The following is a 20,081-nucleotide window of genomic DNA, read 5'->3' as shown; positions in this document are numbered from 1 at the left end:
CTCCAGTGTCTAATTAGACAACCCAGGATGAGGCTGAAACTAAATATCTTCTGTGCCTTTTAACAATTAGTGCAAGTGGTTGCTTGGTGGCACAGATTTGAATTGCTGTGAAAAGGCATTGTTTTCAAAGCTCGGCACCTTTTACTCATCAGAACAATTCACAATCTTGCAAATTCAAGGGGAAAAATAAATCATGTGTACTGCATGAGAGTGCTGCTTGACAGACAAGTGGTCGAGGTATCACCATTGGTGCTGATCAAACAATTAAACAATCAAACCTTGTCAACATTTGACTAAGATTGGTGTGGAAATTGCCCTGAGAAATGAACCAGTAAGTGGCTGTCACCTGTTTCGTTGAGTTGAAACCGATGTAGTGCATGCGTGTCTTCAGTCTGCGGAGATCAGGGTGCCGTGTATATATAGCTTATAATACAGGCAAGTGACAATTCTAAATTAGCTGTCAATGAAATTCCTCATGCAATTAAAATTATTCAGAATATGTTACTTAATTACAGAATTAAATCTAAATATAAAACAGTGTTGCAAACATGGACTGGTTGGGTATGGTCAGTACCTTACTAATTGCAAACAGCTGAAAGTACTAATGCTTGACATGATCTGCCAGCCTTTGGAAACAACAGGCGAAACTTAACTGCTTCCCACTGCTACTATGCAGTACAGATATGAAGGGTGGTCAAACGTAACAGCCATTCTGTCAATCGGACAAGTAAATAATGTGATGTATGAATTTCAGTGTGCTTGATGCCAGATCTGTAGCTCAAACATCACAAAGCTTGGAGAATCATATCAGATTTCAGACACAGCGTGGCACTCTTGTATGTGTTGAAAGCTACATACATTAATACACAGAGCCCTCTTCTTTGCCGTTAGAAAGAACACGTATACTCACGGCACCTGTTCCAACTCAACAAAATTGGTGACAACTATTCACTGGTTCATTTCTTAGGGCAATGCCCTGACCAATCAGAGTCAACCTGCCTGGTTTCAAGTTTCAAAAGGTTGCCAATTAGCTGGTCTCCATGACAACACCTTTATCAATCAGAGTCTACTTGCCAACTAATCACCACGCTCCTCTCATGCAGTGAACACAGTACAATATAGTACAGGAAAAACTACCAAGCCTGCACCAATGCCCAATCCTGATTTAGACCCACTATTATTTCCCATAAGCAGTTTCTATCCCTCTGTTTGCCTCCCAATTAAGGTGTATCTTGATAACAAACCTACTTCCAACACCTCCACTGGCACTGCATTCCAGACACCACTACCGTCTTCGGCCTGTAATTACCTGGATAATTTCGGTTTCCCTTCTTAAACAAAGGAACAATACTAATCATTCTCTATTCCCCGGAGACCAAAGAGGATGTAGGGATATCTGTTAAGTCTCCAGTTATTTCCTCCCTCACCTCCCACAGTAAACTGGGATAGATCCCCTCTGGCCCTGGGGACTTGTCAACCTTAATACATTTCAAGACACCAAACAATTCCACCTTCTTAATGTTGACCTGCCAAAGAGTATTCATAAACCTTTCTTTAACCTCAACATCTCTCACATCCCTATCATAGAGTCATAGAGATGTACAGCATGGAAACAGACCCTTCCGTCCAACTTGTCCATGCCAACCAGATATCCCAACCCAATCAAGTCCCACCTGCCAGCACCCGGCCCATATCCCTCCAAATCCTTCCTATTCATATACCCATCCAAATTCCTCTCAAATGTTGCAATTGTGACTTTGATGAATACCAATGTAAAGTGCTCATTAATGATTTTACACATTTCCTCTGGCTTCACACATAACCTCCTTGAGTGGACCTACTCTTTCCCCAATTACCCTCTTGCTTCTAATAATGCCTTGGGATTCTTCTGGCCAAGGACATTTCATAGCCCCTTTTAGCCCTAACTCCCCATTTGAGCTCCTTCCTACTTTCTCTATATTCTTCAAATGACTCAGTCTGTTTTAAGTACCTAGATCTTAGATATGCTTCCTTTTTTTGACTAAGTTGATCATTTCCCATCATCCAAGATTCCTGAATCCTGCCATTCCTGTTGAAATAATTCAGGAGAGGTTGGTTTCTATCACAAAATTACCCTTTACTTACACGTGGAAAGACTTTGACACTGATCTGGCCTCCTCAGAGCCAGCTCTCAGAGTGCACAGAGCCACTGACACTCCTGTTTCTGTCTGTCAGCCAGGGCTCCCTGATTGAGGCTGTTAAGCTAGTCCAATCAGGGAACTATGATGTCTACCTGACTGACCTCATTACAATTCTTATGCCTGTCCTTCATTTTCACAGGAACATGCTAGTCCTGCACTCTAATCATGATGTTTGAAAGACTCCCACATGTCAGATGTGGATTTAGCCTCTGTTGCTCCCAATCCACATTCTCTAAGTCTTGCCTGATTCAGTTATTGTTGGCCTTCCCCCTATTTAACACCTTCATCCAAGATCCACTCTTGTCCTTATCTGTAAGTATCCAAAAATGTAGGGAATTATGGATGTAGGTTTGCTTGCTAAGCTGGAAGGTTCATTTTCAGTGAGCAAACATACATCCAGAACCCCGACCTGAGCTACAAATCTTCTCAAAACTCGTTAATAGGGAATTATGATCATTATTCCCAAAATGCTCCCCCACCCTCACCAAAACTTTGACCATCTGGCCCAGCTCATTTCCCAATACCAGATCCAATAATGCCCCCCCCCCCTCACTTGTTGGCCTATCTGCATACACTTGCAAAAAAAAACTCTCCTGGACACACCTAATAAAGTGCTCCCCATCCAAATACACAACATTCAAGGGAGCTCCCGTCATTATGGGGCAAGTTAAAATCATCCACCACAACAACCCTGTTATGTCCATATTCTTCAAGAATCTGACTACGTATCTCTTGCTCTATCTTCTGCTGGCAGCTGAGAGGTCTGTAGTACAATCCCTGCATTGTGAATGCCCTCTTCCTATTCCTATACCTATGCTCTACCCATAATGCCTCACTGCAAGATCTCTTCAGGGTATGCTCCCTCAACACAGCTGTGACATGCTCCCTAATCAGTAATGCAACTGGCCCACCTTTTTTACTTCCTCCTCGGTCTTGTCCAAAACATTGATATTCCGGAACATTAAGGTGCCTACCATGTCTCTGTGATAGCAACAACATCATATCTGCATGCATTAATACGGGCTCTAGGTTTATCCATCTTATCTGTTATACTTCCTGTATTGAAATAAATAAAGTCCAAGCTTCTAGTTCCACTGAGCTCAGTAAGTTCTCCCTGACTCTTCTTCCTCTTAAATATATACGTCTTGGTCTTAAGCTCTTCCTTAGTCTCTATACTTACTGACCTGTTGCTCTGGTTCCTATGTCGCTGCCACATTAGTAGCCCTCTCAAGTGACAGTATCAAACCTCCCTGACAGAATATTGGTGCCCATCCAGTTTAGGTACAACGTCCTCTTCCCTGGAAGACATCCCAGTGATCCATATATCTGAAGCCCTCCACACTACTTCAGCTCTTTAACCACATGTTCAACTGTATTCTGTGAAATTGTAGGTTTTCCCTTGGAATTGTATTCTTGCAAAATACCTTGACGAATACAAGAATGAAAACCTTTGCCAACAAAAAGTCTCTTTTCTTATAAGTCCTCAAATCAGTGCAATATTAACATGGCTTATGAAAGTCAAAAAAGTCAGAGTTATGAATTACTGGTAACTCACCTAACAACTTTTATTTGGATATTACTGCAAATAAATTGGAGACCTACAGATTCACATATACAGAAAAACTTCTAAAATCTTGATCCATTTTATCTCCAGTGGTAGACTTGGAAAAGGGCTGCTACTAAAGCTTTTAGCTTAAAAGCCTCTTGAGGTTTAAAGGTAAAATACATCTCCAATTACAAAGATTAAAGCGCAGTGATCAAAAGCAGCATTATTGGAATAATATTGTTGAATCATACAATATACACAGAACGTCAATAGATGTTTGCACTATGTAGTAATTGAAACTATTTCATGGTGGCTGGTGTCCCATCACCATGTCACCCTTTATTTGCTATATTGTTACACTGGCAAAATAATCAAATGAAACAAAAAGTAATGTAGATTCTGGAGATCTAAAATAAGAACAGAAAGTGCTTGGAAACTCTGGCAACATCTCTGGAGAGAATCAGCATGAATCTTTCAACTCTTACTTGACTATTCCACAAAAGTCCTGAAGAAGAATCATATCAGACTTGATACAGTAACTTTGTTTCTCTCTCCAGAGATGATGCCAAACTTGCTGGGTTTCCCCAGCACTTCCCGCTTATATTTTAAAAGACATTTTGTTCCATATGATATGCTCCTACAGATGTTCTATAATTGCTAAAATGTTCAATTAAATCGTAGATTATAAATGCACACATACTAATTTAAATAAATTTTAAAAGATTAAATTTAATGAAACTTTTATTTTACTTTATCTAATTGAATACAATCATTTTGAGACCAGAGGCCAATGATAATGTCACAATTCTGGAACATCGTCAAAGATACAATTTCTTCATTATACACCAATTAAAATATTTTCTTTTTAGTCAATGCATAAAATCAAGCTTTAAAAGTGTGATATACTTCTTTAATAACAAAAAGCAGAAACTGAAATACTTATGATATCACTGAAAACATTTAGCAATAAGTAGCACAAAGGCATCCCAGTAGTTGAGTGACAGCTGTACCAGCTTAGAAGCTAGGAAGGTTAACAGTAGCAATTTTAGAATTACATCTTGCTTCGATGAGACCAAAGCATAAATACTTCATCCAGCTTTGGTGTCAGCTTTTTTTTTAAGTTACGTGATTGGAAAGAATGCAGAGCACTCAAATTAACAACACTAGACTATATGGAAATGCAATGAGAAGACCATCTTGGACCCACAGAAATTTGAAAAGATAATACTAATCAATGATTAGTTAAAAAAGAGCAAATTGGAAGCAGCGAAATAGATTTTTCTGCTGTGTGTGGAAATGGCATTCACAATGGTTAGATTTGCAATTGTATTCAGTTAGTAATCCTTTGGGAATCTGGTAGTTAGATTAAATGGATCAGTTGTTTACTTCTCTCTGAAAAATGTAGTGCTATCCATTGTATTTAATTACCGTGCCATTAAACTAGAGTTGTCTGAAGTTAAAATAGAACTGCTGTACACAGAAATACAAATTCACATTGTGTTTATCTTCAGGTTGATTCTAGCCAGTCAAATATGAAAGATGCAACAATGCAAGTCAGACCATGACTACATCCATTGATTTAGAATATTTGGCAATTTGAGAAAATACATTTCCTTTTACAATCTAGTGACTATAGTATTAGAGACTAAGACTGCACACTCTGTTAAACATTTCCAGTATAAAGCCCCATTATAGAATTAATTACAATTACTTGATGAAGGCAAACTGCTGTTTTTTTTAAAGTAGTCTCACATTTTACAAAACAGTAATTCCACAGCTGAGTAATTATTCACAAAGAAACAAGCTAAATCTTCAATCTCAAACAACAGCTAAATTTCTTCCTTAAATATTCAGAAATTTTGAAACAGAAACTATTTTGAACTCATGGTCACATCTGAAACAGGATTGTTGTGCTGTAAAAACAAACAGCAAATGAGAATGTGATTTTGCTGCAATAATGCCAGGACCTTCAGAGTCTGCCTTCCTTCTGAGCCCAGTCTCAAACCTGGCAACTTAACAGGCAGTATAAGGATTCAAAATACGTTCACACTGAAATCCTTCTTAATATTTAATATAAATGTCAAAGGCTATGTCATAAAAAATTTAAAATGTTTACATCAGGTATGAAGTTCAAGATCACTGGTCTTTCCTGACAGTGGAGAGTTATTAAGATTTTATCTCTACCACCCAAATTCCAGGCCATACAACCTCTGACCCTTAGCACTGCATGATCAAAAAGTCTTGTTATATGTGCTGAATACTGCAATCTCTTTTTTTGGAGGGACAGATTGATGAACACTACAGTGAATATAAGGCAACAAGCTGACTACTTCCATGAACTTGAATCTATTTTAGAGTGCTCTCAAAGATATATGACTGACAATAAGCATGTTCACTATAGGGTCCAGATTAAATTCACTTTGACTTGCAAATGTGGCAAGCATTAAAAAAAAATTATTGTTCTCAGGATCTGACTTCAAGCTCAGTCTTTCATACACCACCTGTCCTTTTCTAAAGAAGGAAGTCAAGGACTAGATTCCTGTTCACCCCTTCATGTTTGCAGGTGCAGACAGTTCAAGTGGCTATGACCCTCAAAAGTATGAGTTAGGAAGGGAGGGCAGAGTGGACTCAGCCACATTCATGTAGAGGTTACGTGAACTACAGACCAAAAATTTAGGAATCAATTGTTTTCTTTAAAAGTTAGCATCCAATCTTGCAGGACAATTTGACCAAAATGCTGCATTATTTTTTGAGAATACAGAATAGCTTATTTAGTCCATGTACAAAGTCAATTAATACAAATGCATTAGTTCTCATACATTCCAACCTTTTCTCTTGAGCGACATGATAATAAAACATTTCTTAAGATTTGAGCAATAACTGCATTTTCTAACACAAATTATACTTTAAGGCATTAAATAATTTACCAGCAGGACAGAATCTTTCACTACGTGGAACTAATGATGCACAATTTTTAAAAATTGCAGCTGAACACACTAAGATTTAAATACTGTCTAACATTTGAAGAATCAGTCATTGAATATTTAAGACTTAAATGAGACATTTCCAATCACTTATGCTGAATGAAGTGATCAAATTCTCACACAAACACACACACACAGGCAGAATACTTTTAATTAATTAACAATTAATTTTAAAATACTATTAAATCAGAATGCATGATAATTTTCAAATATAGCAATTTACTTACCATAATTGTTCCCCCAGTCTGTGTCCTGAAAGGTCTTAGTACTTTTCTCTGGATGATGAAGTTAGGGAGGAATGCCACAGGCAGTATCTCTGTAATAGTAGCAACTATAAATGACCACTGTGGAAGAAAGATACAGAGAAGGTTAAATGATGTATTACAAGTAAACACATTTCATACCTTGGGAAAACAAAATTGTTGCAGAAGCCAAAAAGAGTGAAATACAATTCTAAATTTTAGAAAGTCAAAACTTTGCTTGAATGATTTTCTCAAAGTACATTCATTTAAAATTGTACCAGATGCAAAAAAACATATTTCAGTGAGAAGTTATTTTCAGAAATTATGAAAAGAAAGAGATGATGAAATCCTAAGAAAAAAGCGATATAGAGTCTGAAGATGTCAAACCGTGTGGGTAGAGTTGAGGAACTGCAAAGGAAAGACGACCCTGATGGGAGATATGTACAGGCTTCCTAGCAGTGGTCAGGTGTATGGAAGAAAATAAATCAGGAGATAGAAAAGGCATTAAGGAAGGCCTTATTACAAAATCGTGGACAACTTGAAAAATCCGATCCCCTAGAAAAGAAAAATGTGGAGTGTATAGATTTCTTTTGGAGCAACTTGTGGTACAGCCCACTAGGGAACAGGCAATTCTGGATTTCGTGATGTGTAATGGGGACAACTTAATTAGGAAGTTGAAGGGACCCCTAGTGGGCAGTGACCATAACATGATAGAATTCACACTGCGGTTCAAGCTGGAAAAGCTGGAATCAAATGTAACAGTATTACAATGGAGTAAAAGTAACTATAAAGACATGAGGGAAGAGCTGGCCAGAGTTGGTGGGGAGCCTAACAGGAAAGATTCTGCAGCAGCAACGGCAAGAGTTTCTGGGAGTAATTCAGGAGGCACAGCAGAAATTCATCCCAAGGAAGAGAAATACACTAAGGGCAGGACGACGCAACCATGGCTGAGAAGGGAAGTCATGGGCAGCAAGAAAGCAAAAAGGAAAAGCATACAATGTGGTGAAGATTAGTAGGAAGCCAGAGGATTGGGAAACCTTTAAATCCAACAGAGGATAACTAAATGGGGGTGGGGGTGAGGTGGGAGTGGGAAGAAAGAAGGTGAATTATGATGGTAAGCTAGCGAGTAATATAAAAGACCAAAACCTTTTTAAAGATATATTAAAAGGATCAGCGATAAATAAAGAGTAGACATTGGACCTGTGGAAATTGAGGCTGGAGAAGTAGTAGTAGGGAAGAAAGAAATGATGGAAGAACTTTTTATCAGTTTCCCCAATGAGAGACACCGAAACTTCAAGCAAGTCAGGAGGTAGAGGGGAGTGTAGTGGACACCACTAAAGAGAAGGTGCTGGGGAAGCTGAAAAAGGTCTGAAGATTGCTAAACCACCCAAAACAGATGTACTATACCCCAGAGTTCTGAAGGAGACAGCTAACAAGATTATAGTGGCATTGTTGGTGATCTTTCAGGAATCAGTGAAGTTAGAGAGAGTCCCAGACAATTGGAAAATAGCTAATGTAAAGTCCCTGTTTAAGTAGAGAGGTAGACAAGAAGTGGAAACTATAGGTTAGTTAGCCTGAACTAGGTAATTAGTCAGATTTTATAGTCCATTATTAAGGATGAGATTGTGGAGCACTTGGAAGTAATGGTAAAATAGGACTGAGCTGGCACAGTTTCATCAAGAGGAGGTCATGCCGAATAAATCTGAAAAAATTCTTTGAGGTGATACTGAACAAATTAGATAAAGGAGAGCCAATAGACATGTCTATTTGGGTTTACAGGAAGTTAAATAAGATGAGAACTCATGGTATTGGGGCAAGGCACTGGCATTGGAAGAGAATCAGCTGACTAGCAAAAGGCAGAGTGGGAATAAAGGGGCCTTTTTCAGGTAGACAGGCAGTGACTCATGGAGTTCCACAGAGGTCAGTGTTGGAATCAAAACTATTCACATTATACATTAATAATCTGGACAAAGGAACTGAAGATATTGATGCTAAGTTTGCAAATGATGCAGAAATAGGTGGCAGAAGTGTTGTGGTAGTGTGGAGGCAGCAGAGGGACTTAAGAGTGGGCAAAGAAGTGGCAGATGGAATACAAATGGGGAGAATGTGAGTTTATATGCTTTGGTAGGAAGAATAGAGGCACAGACTGCTTTCCAAATGTGGAATGGCTTCGGAAATCTGAAGCACACAGCGATTTAGGAGTCCTAAATCAGGATTGTCTTAAGGTTAACTTGCAGATTCAGTTGGCAGTTAGGAAGACAAACGCAATGTTAGCATTAATTTCAAAAGAGCTAGAACACAACAGAGAGATATACTCTTGATGCTAAATTAGATTCTGGTCAGACAGTATTGCAATATTGTGAACCGTTGTGGATCCCCAATCTAAGAAAGAATGTGCTAGCATTGAAGGCAGTCCAGAGGTGATTTACAAGAATGATCCCGGGGGTGAAAAGCTTATCATATGAGGAGCAGTTGAGGACTCGGAGTCTGTACTCAATGAAGTTTAGAAGGGTGAGTGATTGCAATTTACAGAATATTGAGAGGCCTGGATAGAGTGGATGTGGAGAAGATGACTTCACTAGTGGGAAAGACTAGGACTCATGGGCACAGCCTCAGTGTGAAGGGAGGACTCTTTACAACTGAGACGAGGAAGACATTAGTCACCTAGAAGTTGCTTTGGAGGCCAAGTCATTGAGTACATTTAAGACAGACAGAAGTACGTTCTTGATTAGTAAGGGGTTCAATGGTTACAGAAAGAAGGCAAAAGAATGGGGTTGAGAAACAAACCAGCCATGATTGAATGGTGAAGCAGATTCAGTGGACTGAGTGGCGTCATTCTGCTCTTGTACGTTACAGTCTTATGGATAACTCTTACAAGTTAGCACATGGGTTAAATTTATACTCCACAAGGAAACAAAATAAACTAGTCTTGTACACAGGTGCTTTGTAGTGCCAATCTGTACTACAGTTATATGAAGTCTAATTATCTTGGTAGGTACAAATAACTTAAAGAACTCCTTTTCAAACCTGATACAGCAAAGAATTTCCTTTTCATTCCTCAAAATTTCATTCCAGCAGAATACATATAGGCTCTATTTGTCAATGGCACATATTATTTGTCCCCAAAGAAAATAAAAATTGACATAGTTAGAAATATGCTTCGGCATTAAACGAAACCTTGATTGATCCCCATCAAAAGAATCATAGGAAGAGTCTACAAATACTGGGTTAAGATTTGCTGGAAATTTATACCATAGTAGTGGTGTATCTTCAGGCAAATGCCATTACGGTAGAACATCCTTTTCTGGGAAATGGTAACATAGGTGACAAACTATTACTTGTGTCATGTAGAAATTTCCTCAGTTCTTGGAGCTGCTCTGCCATAGCTCTTACAGAAACTAAGAACCCCATTATCAAGCTCCTTCTGTCTCTTCAAGTTTGCTGCATTAATATTGCTTTGAACAATGCCACCTGTTAGACTAAACCAGAATGATACTGGACATCTGGAAACAGTAACATTTACATGGAAGGAAGAAAAGCCAAAAAAAATGTAATTAATTAGAGAACCTCAGAGCTAGAAAAGACACTTGCTCCATAAATGCTATATAATGAAATAGCAATTATGTTTCATAGAATAAACACAAATCTGCAAGTGCAGAAAGCAGAACCACTCAAAACACTGCAATTGAAGCTGCTGGCTGAATCAAAGCAGAATTTAATCTTTCAAAAATACCAGGACCTTTGACAATAATGTCTTTAAAAAGGCTTTTTGCTTAATGGTTCATTCACAATCAACATTTGAAACTGTTGGTTGAACAACTCCAGGTATCTCCCAGATACTTCCCGTTTGCTATGACTGATGAGAAAGCTTTGTACCTCATAGCAGACATGCCATCATCTAGCTGTCGTTAATCACATCTGCTTCAACATTTGACTTTGAATAAAAATCCAAATAATTAATTTAATTCTGCATAGTACCTTAGCTGTTACATTTCCACATCATTTTAGCTGTTAGCTTTCAGGGATCAATAGATCCACCACAAATTTCATGCTTTCCAAATAATTTTGAAATAAACAACTGGTGGTTTTGGATGCATACCACTTTTCACCGCTAATTTCATTTGTCATGTCAGCAAATCGCACAAACCCAATTAACCAATAACCAGATTTATTGCAACCCAAAAGACAAATCAGTTCTTTTTTATCAAAATCAGCAACATCAGAGCATAAAATATTGGACCAAACCAAAGCGGTACAAGCTATTCAGGAACAGAATATACAGCCAAGTGTCACATGAGGGAAGGGATCAATTTCCTGTCCACAATTGTAAAATGAGATATGTAATAAATTCTTTACAAGAGATAACAATAACAGCATTGTAGCAAGTCATTTGTTACCTTGAATTAATTGAATAGCCTCCATATTAATGCTTTCCCCTTCCATCCTTAAAAAAGTTCCATTTACTACATTCCTTTATTGTCATATAATGTAGACATAAAGTTCAACATAGTCATTAGATTAAAGCATGTGACCTGCTTCTGAAACAGCATGAATATATTTTCATAATACGAAGTAGTGTGCATAATGTTGGAAGTTATCATTCTATACATTATACTTTTCCATTAAAAATGGAATTAAAATTCTGCTTTTAAATGTCTGTGAACACAAAACATATACACAAACAATAAGCGTTCTGTAAGCACATACAGTAAGCAAAATAATCAACATACACATTGGGATAAAACATAAAAATGTCAAATTACCCTCCCCCTCCACATGCAAGGAGGAAATACTAGCTGCTTAATAGAGCCTACACATATTGCAATTGCAAAACAAGTGGCAACAAGTTTGCAATTTTTCAACTATTTACATCAATACTAGGAAGAAGCATGAATACTTGAAGATTGTCAAGTCAATTATTCATGGAACAATTCCTCCTCCCCTCCCACCCTGCCCCCCCCCCCCCCATCCCACCCCACCCCCAAGTAGTTATTCCTAAATTTGTGCATAAATAAGAATAATCTGTAGTGAAACAAAATATTTCTTTCCCCCCAGATATGTTCAGTTTCCCATGACCACTGGGACAAAAATTAAACAAACCACCTGGGAATTTGATTTTAAAATATGCTAAAACTCTGGAGTAATTGGAAAGTTTTGTGAAGGAAGCCAACAGTGATAAATTCCTTCCTAAACAGCTTCAAAATGCCCTTTGAGATGCACTTTTGTACTTGAATCCAAAAATCAGGCATTAGATGTATTGAACAGGTAGGAAAACAACTTTATTCACCCATGGAAACAAAAAGCCAGTTTTGCATTTCTAGTGGGAGAGTGAACAATTTGGGCCCATTCCACTTAAACAAAATTGTGAATTTAAATCATTACTAAAAAACAAAATTCAATTTTTACTTAATACTGAAACACAAAAAAACTTGTGCAAAACAATTTCACTTTAATCACTACTGATTACTGCAGGCAAAAGAAAATGTTAACTGAAGATCACAATTTTAGTCTAGCTTTTGAATGAATTTTCACAAGCAAGTACACAGCAGAAGCACAAGAAGATTTACTTGGATACCTCTTGTAAGCCTTCCAAGAAATGGTTCTGTTTGCAGAAAGAAAAGAAAATATGTTCACAGAATATAAATGGATGTAACAATGAAGAAATTCATTTTAGGTGCCAGAACAGTATTTCCAACAGATCACACATGATGAAGAAAATTTCCATCATGCTAAAAATTACAAATATAGCACTAAAATAATTAAAATATTTATTTAAATATTTTGAGATTATATATTGAGAGATTAAACCAGAGGCATTTCATGCCATTTACTCAAAGCAAAATTACTTTGGAAGCAATCGTTAAAAAGTGCAAACCATGTCAAAAAGAACCCACATTATACTTCATTATGAATTATAGAAGTTGTTTGAATTTGCAAACAATAATAAGTGCAATAATATGGAATTAAAATAAAACCAACTATAATAATACATTGTGTAGTTTGCAAGAAAGCATTTTGAAAACAAAAAAAAAAGCAAGCACAAAAGTACACACCTACAAAATACAAGAAATTGCATTATTGTTTTTGGGAATCAGGTGGACGGATAATTGCAGCTTACTGAAAATTAATTATAGATATATATTCTCAAATCTAAAGAATAGAAAATAACAGACTTGCCACATAATGCGCTTAGCTCACAATAAATGAGAGAGAATTCTTTAATAAAATATGGAAGCAAGTCTTTAATTTGCGGACATTTACAATGATTTAAATTTTGAAGTATGCTATCTAATAGGGAACTGGTGAACTGTAATGCACTCAGAAAGCAGTTGTCAAGATCAAATTGATAGTGTGCACAGAGTGAAGTAATTTGGGAGAATAAAGTGGAATTTCTACAACACGGTAGGTAATCCAGATGTCAGCATTACAGTAAAAAAATGAGACAGTAAAAAAATTGGCATAATGGTGATCAATTTGAACTTAACACTGTGGGCATTAGATTAATACAATTTTTAGAAAAAGAACCAATTTCTTAGTTTGTACAATAGCAGGAGAAACAATTTCAGTTACAACTGAGAAGGAATTTGTTGAGTTTGTCACTTAAAGAACATGAAGAAATTACTGATCATCAGTATCATGATGAAAATAAATAATTTAGCATCAATATTTTGTAATATTTCCCATTTAGAATGTTTTACACACTGAAGCTGAAAATTGTAAGTAATATAAAACCAAAGAGTCATTATATAGCAAAGGTTACTATGAGTTTTAGGATTAACAAAATCTAAACTGACAATCCTGGCAAACACAGGCTTCTCATCAATAAGGATCTTCAAACAACTACTGTGACATGTATGTGGCGCTGGAAAAGCCCAGCAGGTCAGGCAGTATCTGAGGAGTAGGAGAGTAGCCTATTCCTGATGAAGGGCTTATGCCTGAAACTTCCATTCTCCTGCTCCTCGGATGCTGCCTGACCTGTTCTGCATTTCCAGTGCCACACTCTCAACTCACACTCTCCAGCATCTGCAGTCCTCACTTTCTCCCATTGTGACATGTATCTCAACTTTCAACTGAGAATGGTCCACAAATAACACAGGTATCATAATACTCAATGTACAATATATTCATTGTTGATTGGTTTTATATTTTTAAGTCTAATTCTTGAATATTCATCAGAATTTAAATTTCCTTTTAAACTAAAGATTGTTCAAGTGCTTCTTTATTCCTCAAACAAAACTAGCTCAGTTCGGTCACAGTCTTGCGTTTCCAATAATCATGTTAAACAAAAAAAAGGCAAGACAGTATGCCAAATATATTGTTGCTAATGCTCAATACCCATTAAAATATATTTCACAATCAAAGCCAGGCCCATAAAGTATATTCCTAATTTAAAAGGTATCTCAACGTTAACCAGATATATTAAGGAGATTTTCATGGCAGTAAATTAGGCAGGCAGTGGGCAGCTGATCCAGGACAGAAGTCAGGTGTGCATACCTATGAAGTTCTGGTGGTAAAATTCCCCTGAGCTGCCAACAGAAGATAAGCCCCCAGGCTGTAGCTTGCCAAAGATACAGGAAATCCAGCAGCAGGCCAGAAGTGTAAAGCCTGCACTGTTTTGCAGTAAGTGGATGTAACTTTGTAGGAAACAGAGGCAAGCAAAAATTATGTAACAGCAGGCAACACTAGTTTCAACAAAAACTGTAAGACTTTCTAATACCATTGTGGAGGTATTATTCCACCAAACAATTGTAAACAGAGATCTTCTTCCTTGCATACAGTTGAGGGTAGCAAGGCAAAATGAGTGAATGAACAAGAAAATGCCAACTTTGCAACTTACTTGCAAGGCTAAAAGAAATTTTTATGTTGTCTGTAGGACCTTGCCATCACCTCAATGGCTATAGTTATTGTTTTTTCATGCCATCGTGTACAAATGTATGGTGAAAGCTCTTACCACCAGCACTTATTAGTACACTTTCACTCTTCAAGATGGCAGTTCACCACCATTTTTTCCAGGGTTATGAGTGACATACAATAAATGTTGGATTAACTAGCAACGTCCACATCCCACAAACAGGGTTTTTTTGTTTACAAAATCCATGAAATCTAGTGCAAGAGTGAGTCAACACTGGCAGTCAATGAGAGAGCAGTGCAACAAAGCAAAATGAAGATTACTGGGTTGGTTGTCCAGTGAGATTCCACATCACCATGAGTGGTTCTACTCTTCCTCAGCCAGATTTATTATTTTCTCCTTGTGAGATGTGAGAAACTGGATGTCTGCCACCCCCACACCACCGGACCTGGGACTCTCAGCCCAGTTACAGGCCAAGTTATGCTATAATGTGACAAAGGATGGTGCGGATGTAAGAGCAGTTAGCCATATTCACGAGCAGGAGAATAGATAGGTGTCCTTGGTGAGTACGAAGTTAGGGCGGAAATGGTTAGTAACATCAGAGGATGAGATAGGTGAGAGCCATTGAAAGGACATCACAAATGCTATACTGAGAGTTTTACTTCATGAACCTTGGGGAGATGGGTATGCAATAGAAGAGTTACAGTGAGTGGCAGAGAAAGGATTATGCCCTTACTCCTGGGGAGCACAGTGTTTCGTTGACCTTCTTTCTACAATACTCGGCATCTCTTTCCACGTGGGACACAGCACTGACTCGTTCTGCTGCTCATGTCCAGTCTGGCTGGGTTTGTAGGTGCAGTCTCTGTTGGCAGTCAGCAGGTTAAAAACACTGACCGCCATTCTACCAGCACCTCCTGGGATTAGGGAATGAGCTTGCCTTTCTTTTGCAACATTGTTAGGGTGAAACACTGCAGCTGAGATCCGCAATTCCTGAATTGCAACATCTGAATTGATGTGCAGCTAGACGTTATGTTTCACACAGGCAAGTCAGAAGATCTCACAAGGACTCATAGCCAGCAGCTCAGTTACATAATAAATTCAGTCAAACAATGGAAGAGTTGCAGGAGAACATTTGCCCCAGTGCATGATGGATCAGATGCCATGAAGCCCACTTACCACCACACTTTCAACACAAGTGGAAGAATTTAATCCCTGGTTTTTGGGAATTCAACATACTTTCAGAACTCTTGAGCTCTATCTTCCTCCTTCTGGACAGTCACTGGAAAAGCAATTAACTTCTCATCTAGCAAGCAAATTATCAATCACATGGCTCATTCAAACATGGACACTATGGATGATGATAGCGTCTATGAAAGCCCAGAAAGGAGTCAAAGGCAGGGAGTTGACATCTGAAGTATGTTAACTGAAACTGACCATGATACCAATACACACATGTTGTGACAATTTATTTTAAGTCTTGTTCCAAGAGAAAATAGCTTTTCTCCCACGGCAAACATTTTTGAAGCCTAACTTGCACAATTAGTCTGCAACGGAGAAAGACAAGCTTGGCTCAACCACTTGCTGTTTTTCAACTTTTAAGGCTGTGAACCATGGAAGAAATTTGACCATGAAAAATTTAAAAGGGACCGAAGGGACAATGTTTTCAGGCACAGGCTAGTGCACATACGGAATGAACTGACAGAGGAGATAGTGGAGGCAATTACACACAACATTTAAAAGGGATCTGGATGACTTTAGAGGGATATGGGCCAAGTGCTGGAAAATGGGACTAGATTCATTTCATATATCTGGTTAGCATGGACGTGTTGGACTGAGGAGTCTGTTTCCATGCTGTAAATCTCTATGACTGTTACTATGGTTTGTGAAACACCTTGTTAACACCCAACTTGCTCTTAATATTCAGCCACCAATCACCGAACAAGTGTAACTTCAGAAAAACTAGACCACAAAAGCAGAGCAAGTACCTGGCAGATTTAGATTGCCACTTGCTGCAAATGACCTCCATGTTGGAAACCAAGCTGTAACATCTCATAAGCATGCTCCAAGGGCACCAGCCACAAGCACCCCACATCCAAGGACATTAGCATCTGCCAGCCTCTAGAATGCCTCACTTCCGACTCATTTACAGGATGCCCTGCATTTCTGGCTGCACCAGTGACTATCATTGTAATGCTGCTGAAAGGACACTGCGTGCCCAGGGACATGCACCTGGCTCACGGACCGACCCAGGCTGAATTTCCAGGTGCTCATTCACTCTAAGTCTAAGTCTATCTGGATGCTCGCCCTGCCTTGCATGAACTTGGCCTGAATTGCAGGCAGCGCTCCCTCAGCCAGAGGGGTCAGGCTCATAGTACTATTGTCTTTCAAAGTCATTTTACGCAGACGCAAAGCCAGGTAAAGGAGGATAGCTCTCACTCTGGTGTTCCAGGCATAGAGTCACAGTGAGGAACCAAATGTCAGGCATCACACAACCTGTCTTGACTCTCTCTACCCTAGTGCAGACTGTTTCGCTCCTGAAATAACAGAGAGGCAGGCATTACAGAAGATGATGTTGGGTGGCACAGTTGGTTCCTTTTTGTGCAAGTGGAGAGGTGCTGCAAGCGAGTAAGTGGACAGCACAAAGGGCAGGCAGGGTTAGTTATGCTGTGGGTTTGGACAGGTGACAGCAAGTGAGGAAAAATTATGCAGGCAATATCAAGCAAGAGTCTTGTGAGAGTCCTGACAGAGTGTGAAGTGTTGAACAAATGATGGGACTTTCCCTGGCAGAGCAGAGAAGGAGACTGATCATTTTCCTACACGACTGTGCATTCCTCCAGATGGCAGACATGGTTTTAATCTTGTGGCAACCAAGGCCAGCATGGTCTGGTGACATGATCTCCATTTCTGATCCTGGGAGAGAGAAAAAAAAGGAAGCCCCATCTGTGCACTCTCTCATCCAGAGGACCTCCAGGACCCTGCCCACAAGGCAGCATACCAACTCCCCCTGCTGGCCATGTCTGGGGCAAATATCAGGAACCATGCAGGGTAGCTCCAACTTGTCAGTGTTTGTAAGGGTACACAACATGTTTTGTACTGGAGCTGCCAATCAGTTCTGGGATATCGGAGTGGCGAGTTGCTCCAGGAACAACACAGACTATGATGGATGGAAATTGGACGTGAGAAACCACTCAGGGACACAATAAGTAATTGATGAGACAGGTTGGGAAGATTTGCCGACAGAACCTCCCAGACTTTGGGTAACAGCTCCTCCAAAATTAAAAAAAAGCTCAATACAACTCAGACTTTCCAAAGGAATGTAAGATCCAGCCCTTTGAAATTTTCTGAAGGTGAAAAAATTAAAACTCAAATACTACTCATGCAAAACAACATGCCAACATTTTCTACAGATTTACTTTAAAAGCAGCCAAGAATGCTTTATCACTGGAGATGGTTGCTTACTGAAGTTACACCATTCTTGATTGAGAGACAAGAGTATACATGGTGAGAGCAATCAAGATGAAAATGGCTTTGAAAGTCCCAACTACATTAGAATCACAACTGTAATGGTGCATAAGGGAATCATTCAGCCCATATGCCCTATACCAGCTCTTCAAACAGGCATCATTCCTTCGTGCCAATCTCATGCTTTTCCCTCAATAGCTTTTCTCTGTTTCTGTTGAAGTGGGAGATGGCACAGGGCAGAGTGACACTAGGCACACAGACATACAAGATAGCCACTGAGCCGTCAGCCAGCCACTTGACACAAGATGGCAGCCGGATCACAACATGGAGACAGACAGCAGAGCAAATATAAACACTGCCTGGGGCCACCAGAATGCCAGCACGATGCACTCACAACCTAGTTGATTCGTTTGAGGTGAGTGGAGAAAGAGAATATACATGAGTAACATACATTGCCCGCCAACACCTTTGATAGAAATGCTAACAGCTGGATACAGACTCAATACAAAGTGCTAATAGCCAGAGCTACAGTAATCGTCCTTCTCAGGAAGAGCAATTAGCACCCTAACAAAGGCTGCGCTTGAACTGGCAATGACTGTATCGAAATGATTCTACAATGATTGCCATAAATAAATCATGTTACAAAGACAATAATCTCAACACTGACCAATTGTATCACAAGATGCATAAAAGTATCTTGACGTGCTCCGGGTTGAGAGAAGAATCACAGCTGACCACTGTGCTGTTGGTGTCTTTCTCTCTCCCGGAGCTCCGGTATTTCCTTGTACAATAAGCTCTGTAATTGAACCCTGACTCTGATTCCAAGGCTGGTGATTTTCCCCATAAGAATTGGCACTGTCAGCAGGGTTCCTATTACTGGTCCCTGATCGAAGGCCACGATTGGGAGACCAGGATAAGAACCAATTTGTACCTGCAAACGGGAAGAGTCAGACCAGACCAAGGACACAGTTTAAAAGGTATACCAATTGTAATGTCTGATTTGCTACAAATATTGAGTCAAAAAGAAATTAAGTGCACGTCTGTGGAGAATAAGTGTTTAACTGTACTAATTGTTGTAAGAACCTGCTGCTTGTGCTGAAACAGCTAGAGGACAAGGTCATGCCTGTCTCAAAAGCCGTCATGCCTGTCTCAAAAGCCCTGCCCTAAATTGGTTGTTAAGAGGGGAAACCGTTTCTCCCCCCCCCAACGAAAGTTGGGATTTGAAGTGGGAATTGAAGCGCCAAGGGCACTACGAGTTGTGAAGCACAAGTGGCAAAGTAAGGTAACATTGGACTCTGCAGAGGCAAACAACACAGAGCCCAGTTAGAGTTTAAGTTAAAAGTTGGGTACTTGTAATTTCCAATGTGGTGAGGAAGAGGAGCTGATCACTGTGACCAAGAGCCAAACTTCAGTCGTTACCAAGGGGGAGATCGTGGACAATGTAAGTAACCATGATATCCTGTCAGTCCGTAGAGAATGATAGAGCTTGAATAGTGGCGGTAAATAGGAGGGTAAAGTGTCCCACTGGTAGAGAACACATCGGGCTAGAGGTAGGTTTCTGGGCCTATCGGGAGGCATTGGATCAGTAGAGGTGGCCAGGAGGGTAAAGAGTACCACCGGTAAAGAGCACACCTTGCTAGGAGGCTGCTATGGCCATATGGACGGTGCTGGGACAGTATATTGGCTGGGGGTAGAGAAGTCCCCACTGGTTAGGAACACTTTACTGTTGGTGGTATCCGGGGGTACACAATCTGCTAATGGCAGATCAAAGTTTGGAGGGGGATACTGCAGGTTCCCTTATTGAGAAATACAAGGCAG

At 39.4% G+C, this 20,081-nt stretch overlaps 1 protein-coding gene across 3 annotated transcripts in view; it reads right to left on the bottom strand.

Annotated features, from left to right (window-relative positions):
* The window catches only part of hdac11 (histone deacetylase 11), a 122,815-nt gene that overhangs the window by 65,189 nt on the left and 37,545 nt on the right, over positions 1–20,081 (bottom strand). For 2 of the 3 annotated variants that reach the window (XM_072582225.1, XM_072582223.1), the window contains exons 6-7: positions 12,528–12,554; positions 6,938–7,054 (exon numbers count right to left, since the gene is read on the bottom strand). In XM_072582225.1, coding sequence (XP_072438326.1) covers positions 6,938–7,054; positions 12,528–12,554 — 144 coding nt within the window. The remainder of the gene's footprint in view (positions 1–6,937; positions 7,055–12,527; positions 12,555–20,081) is intronic. The other variant, XM_072582224.1, reaches the window with a different exon arrangement.

This window comes from Chiloscyllium punctatum, chromosome 12 (assembly GCF_047496795.1).
Source record: "Chiloscyllium punctatum isolate Juve2018m chromosome 12, sChiPun1.3, whole genome shotgun sequence".
Taxonomy (NCBI): domain Eukaryota; kingdom Metazoa; phylum Chordata; class Chondrichthyes; order Orectolobiformes; family Hemiscylliidae; genus Chiloscyllium; species Chiloscyllium punctatum.
The sequence above is the reverse complement of the archived record's forward strand: the minus strand, read 5'-3'. Positions and strand labels throughout refer to the sequence as shown.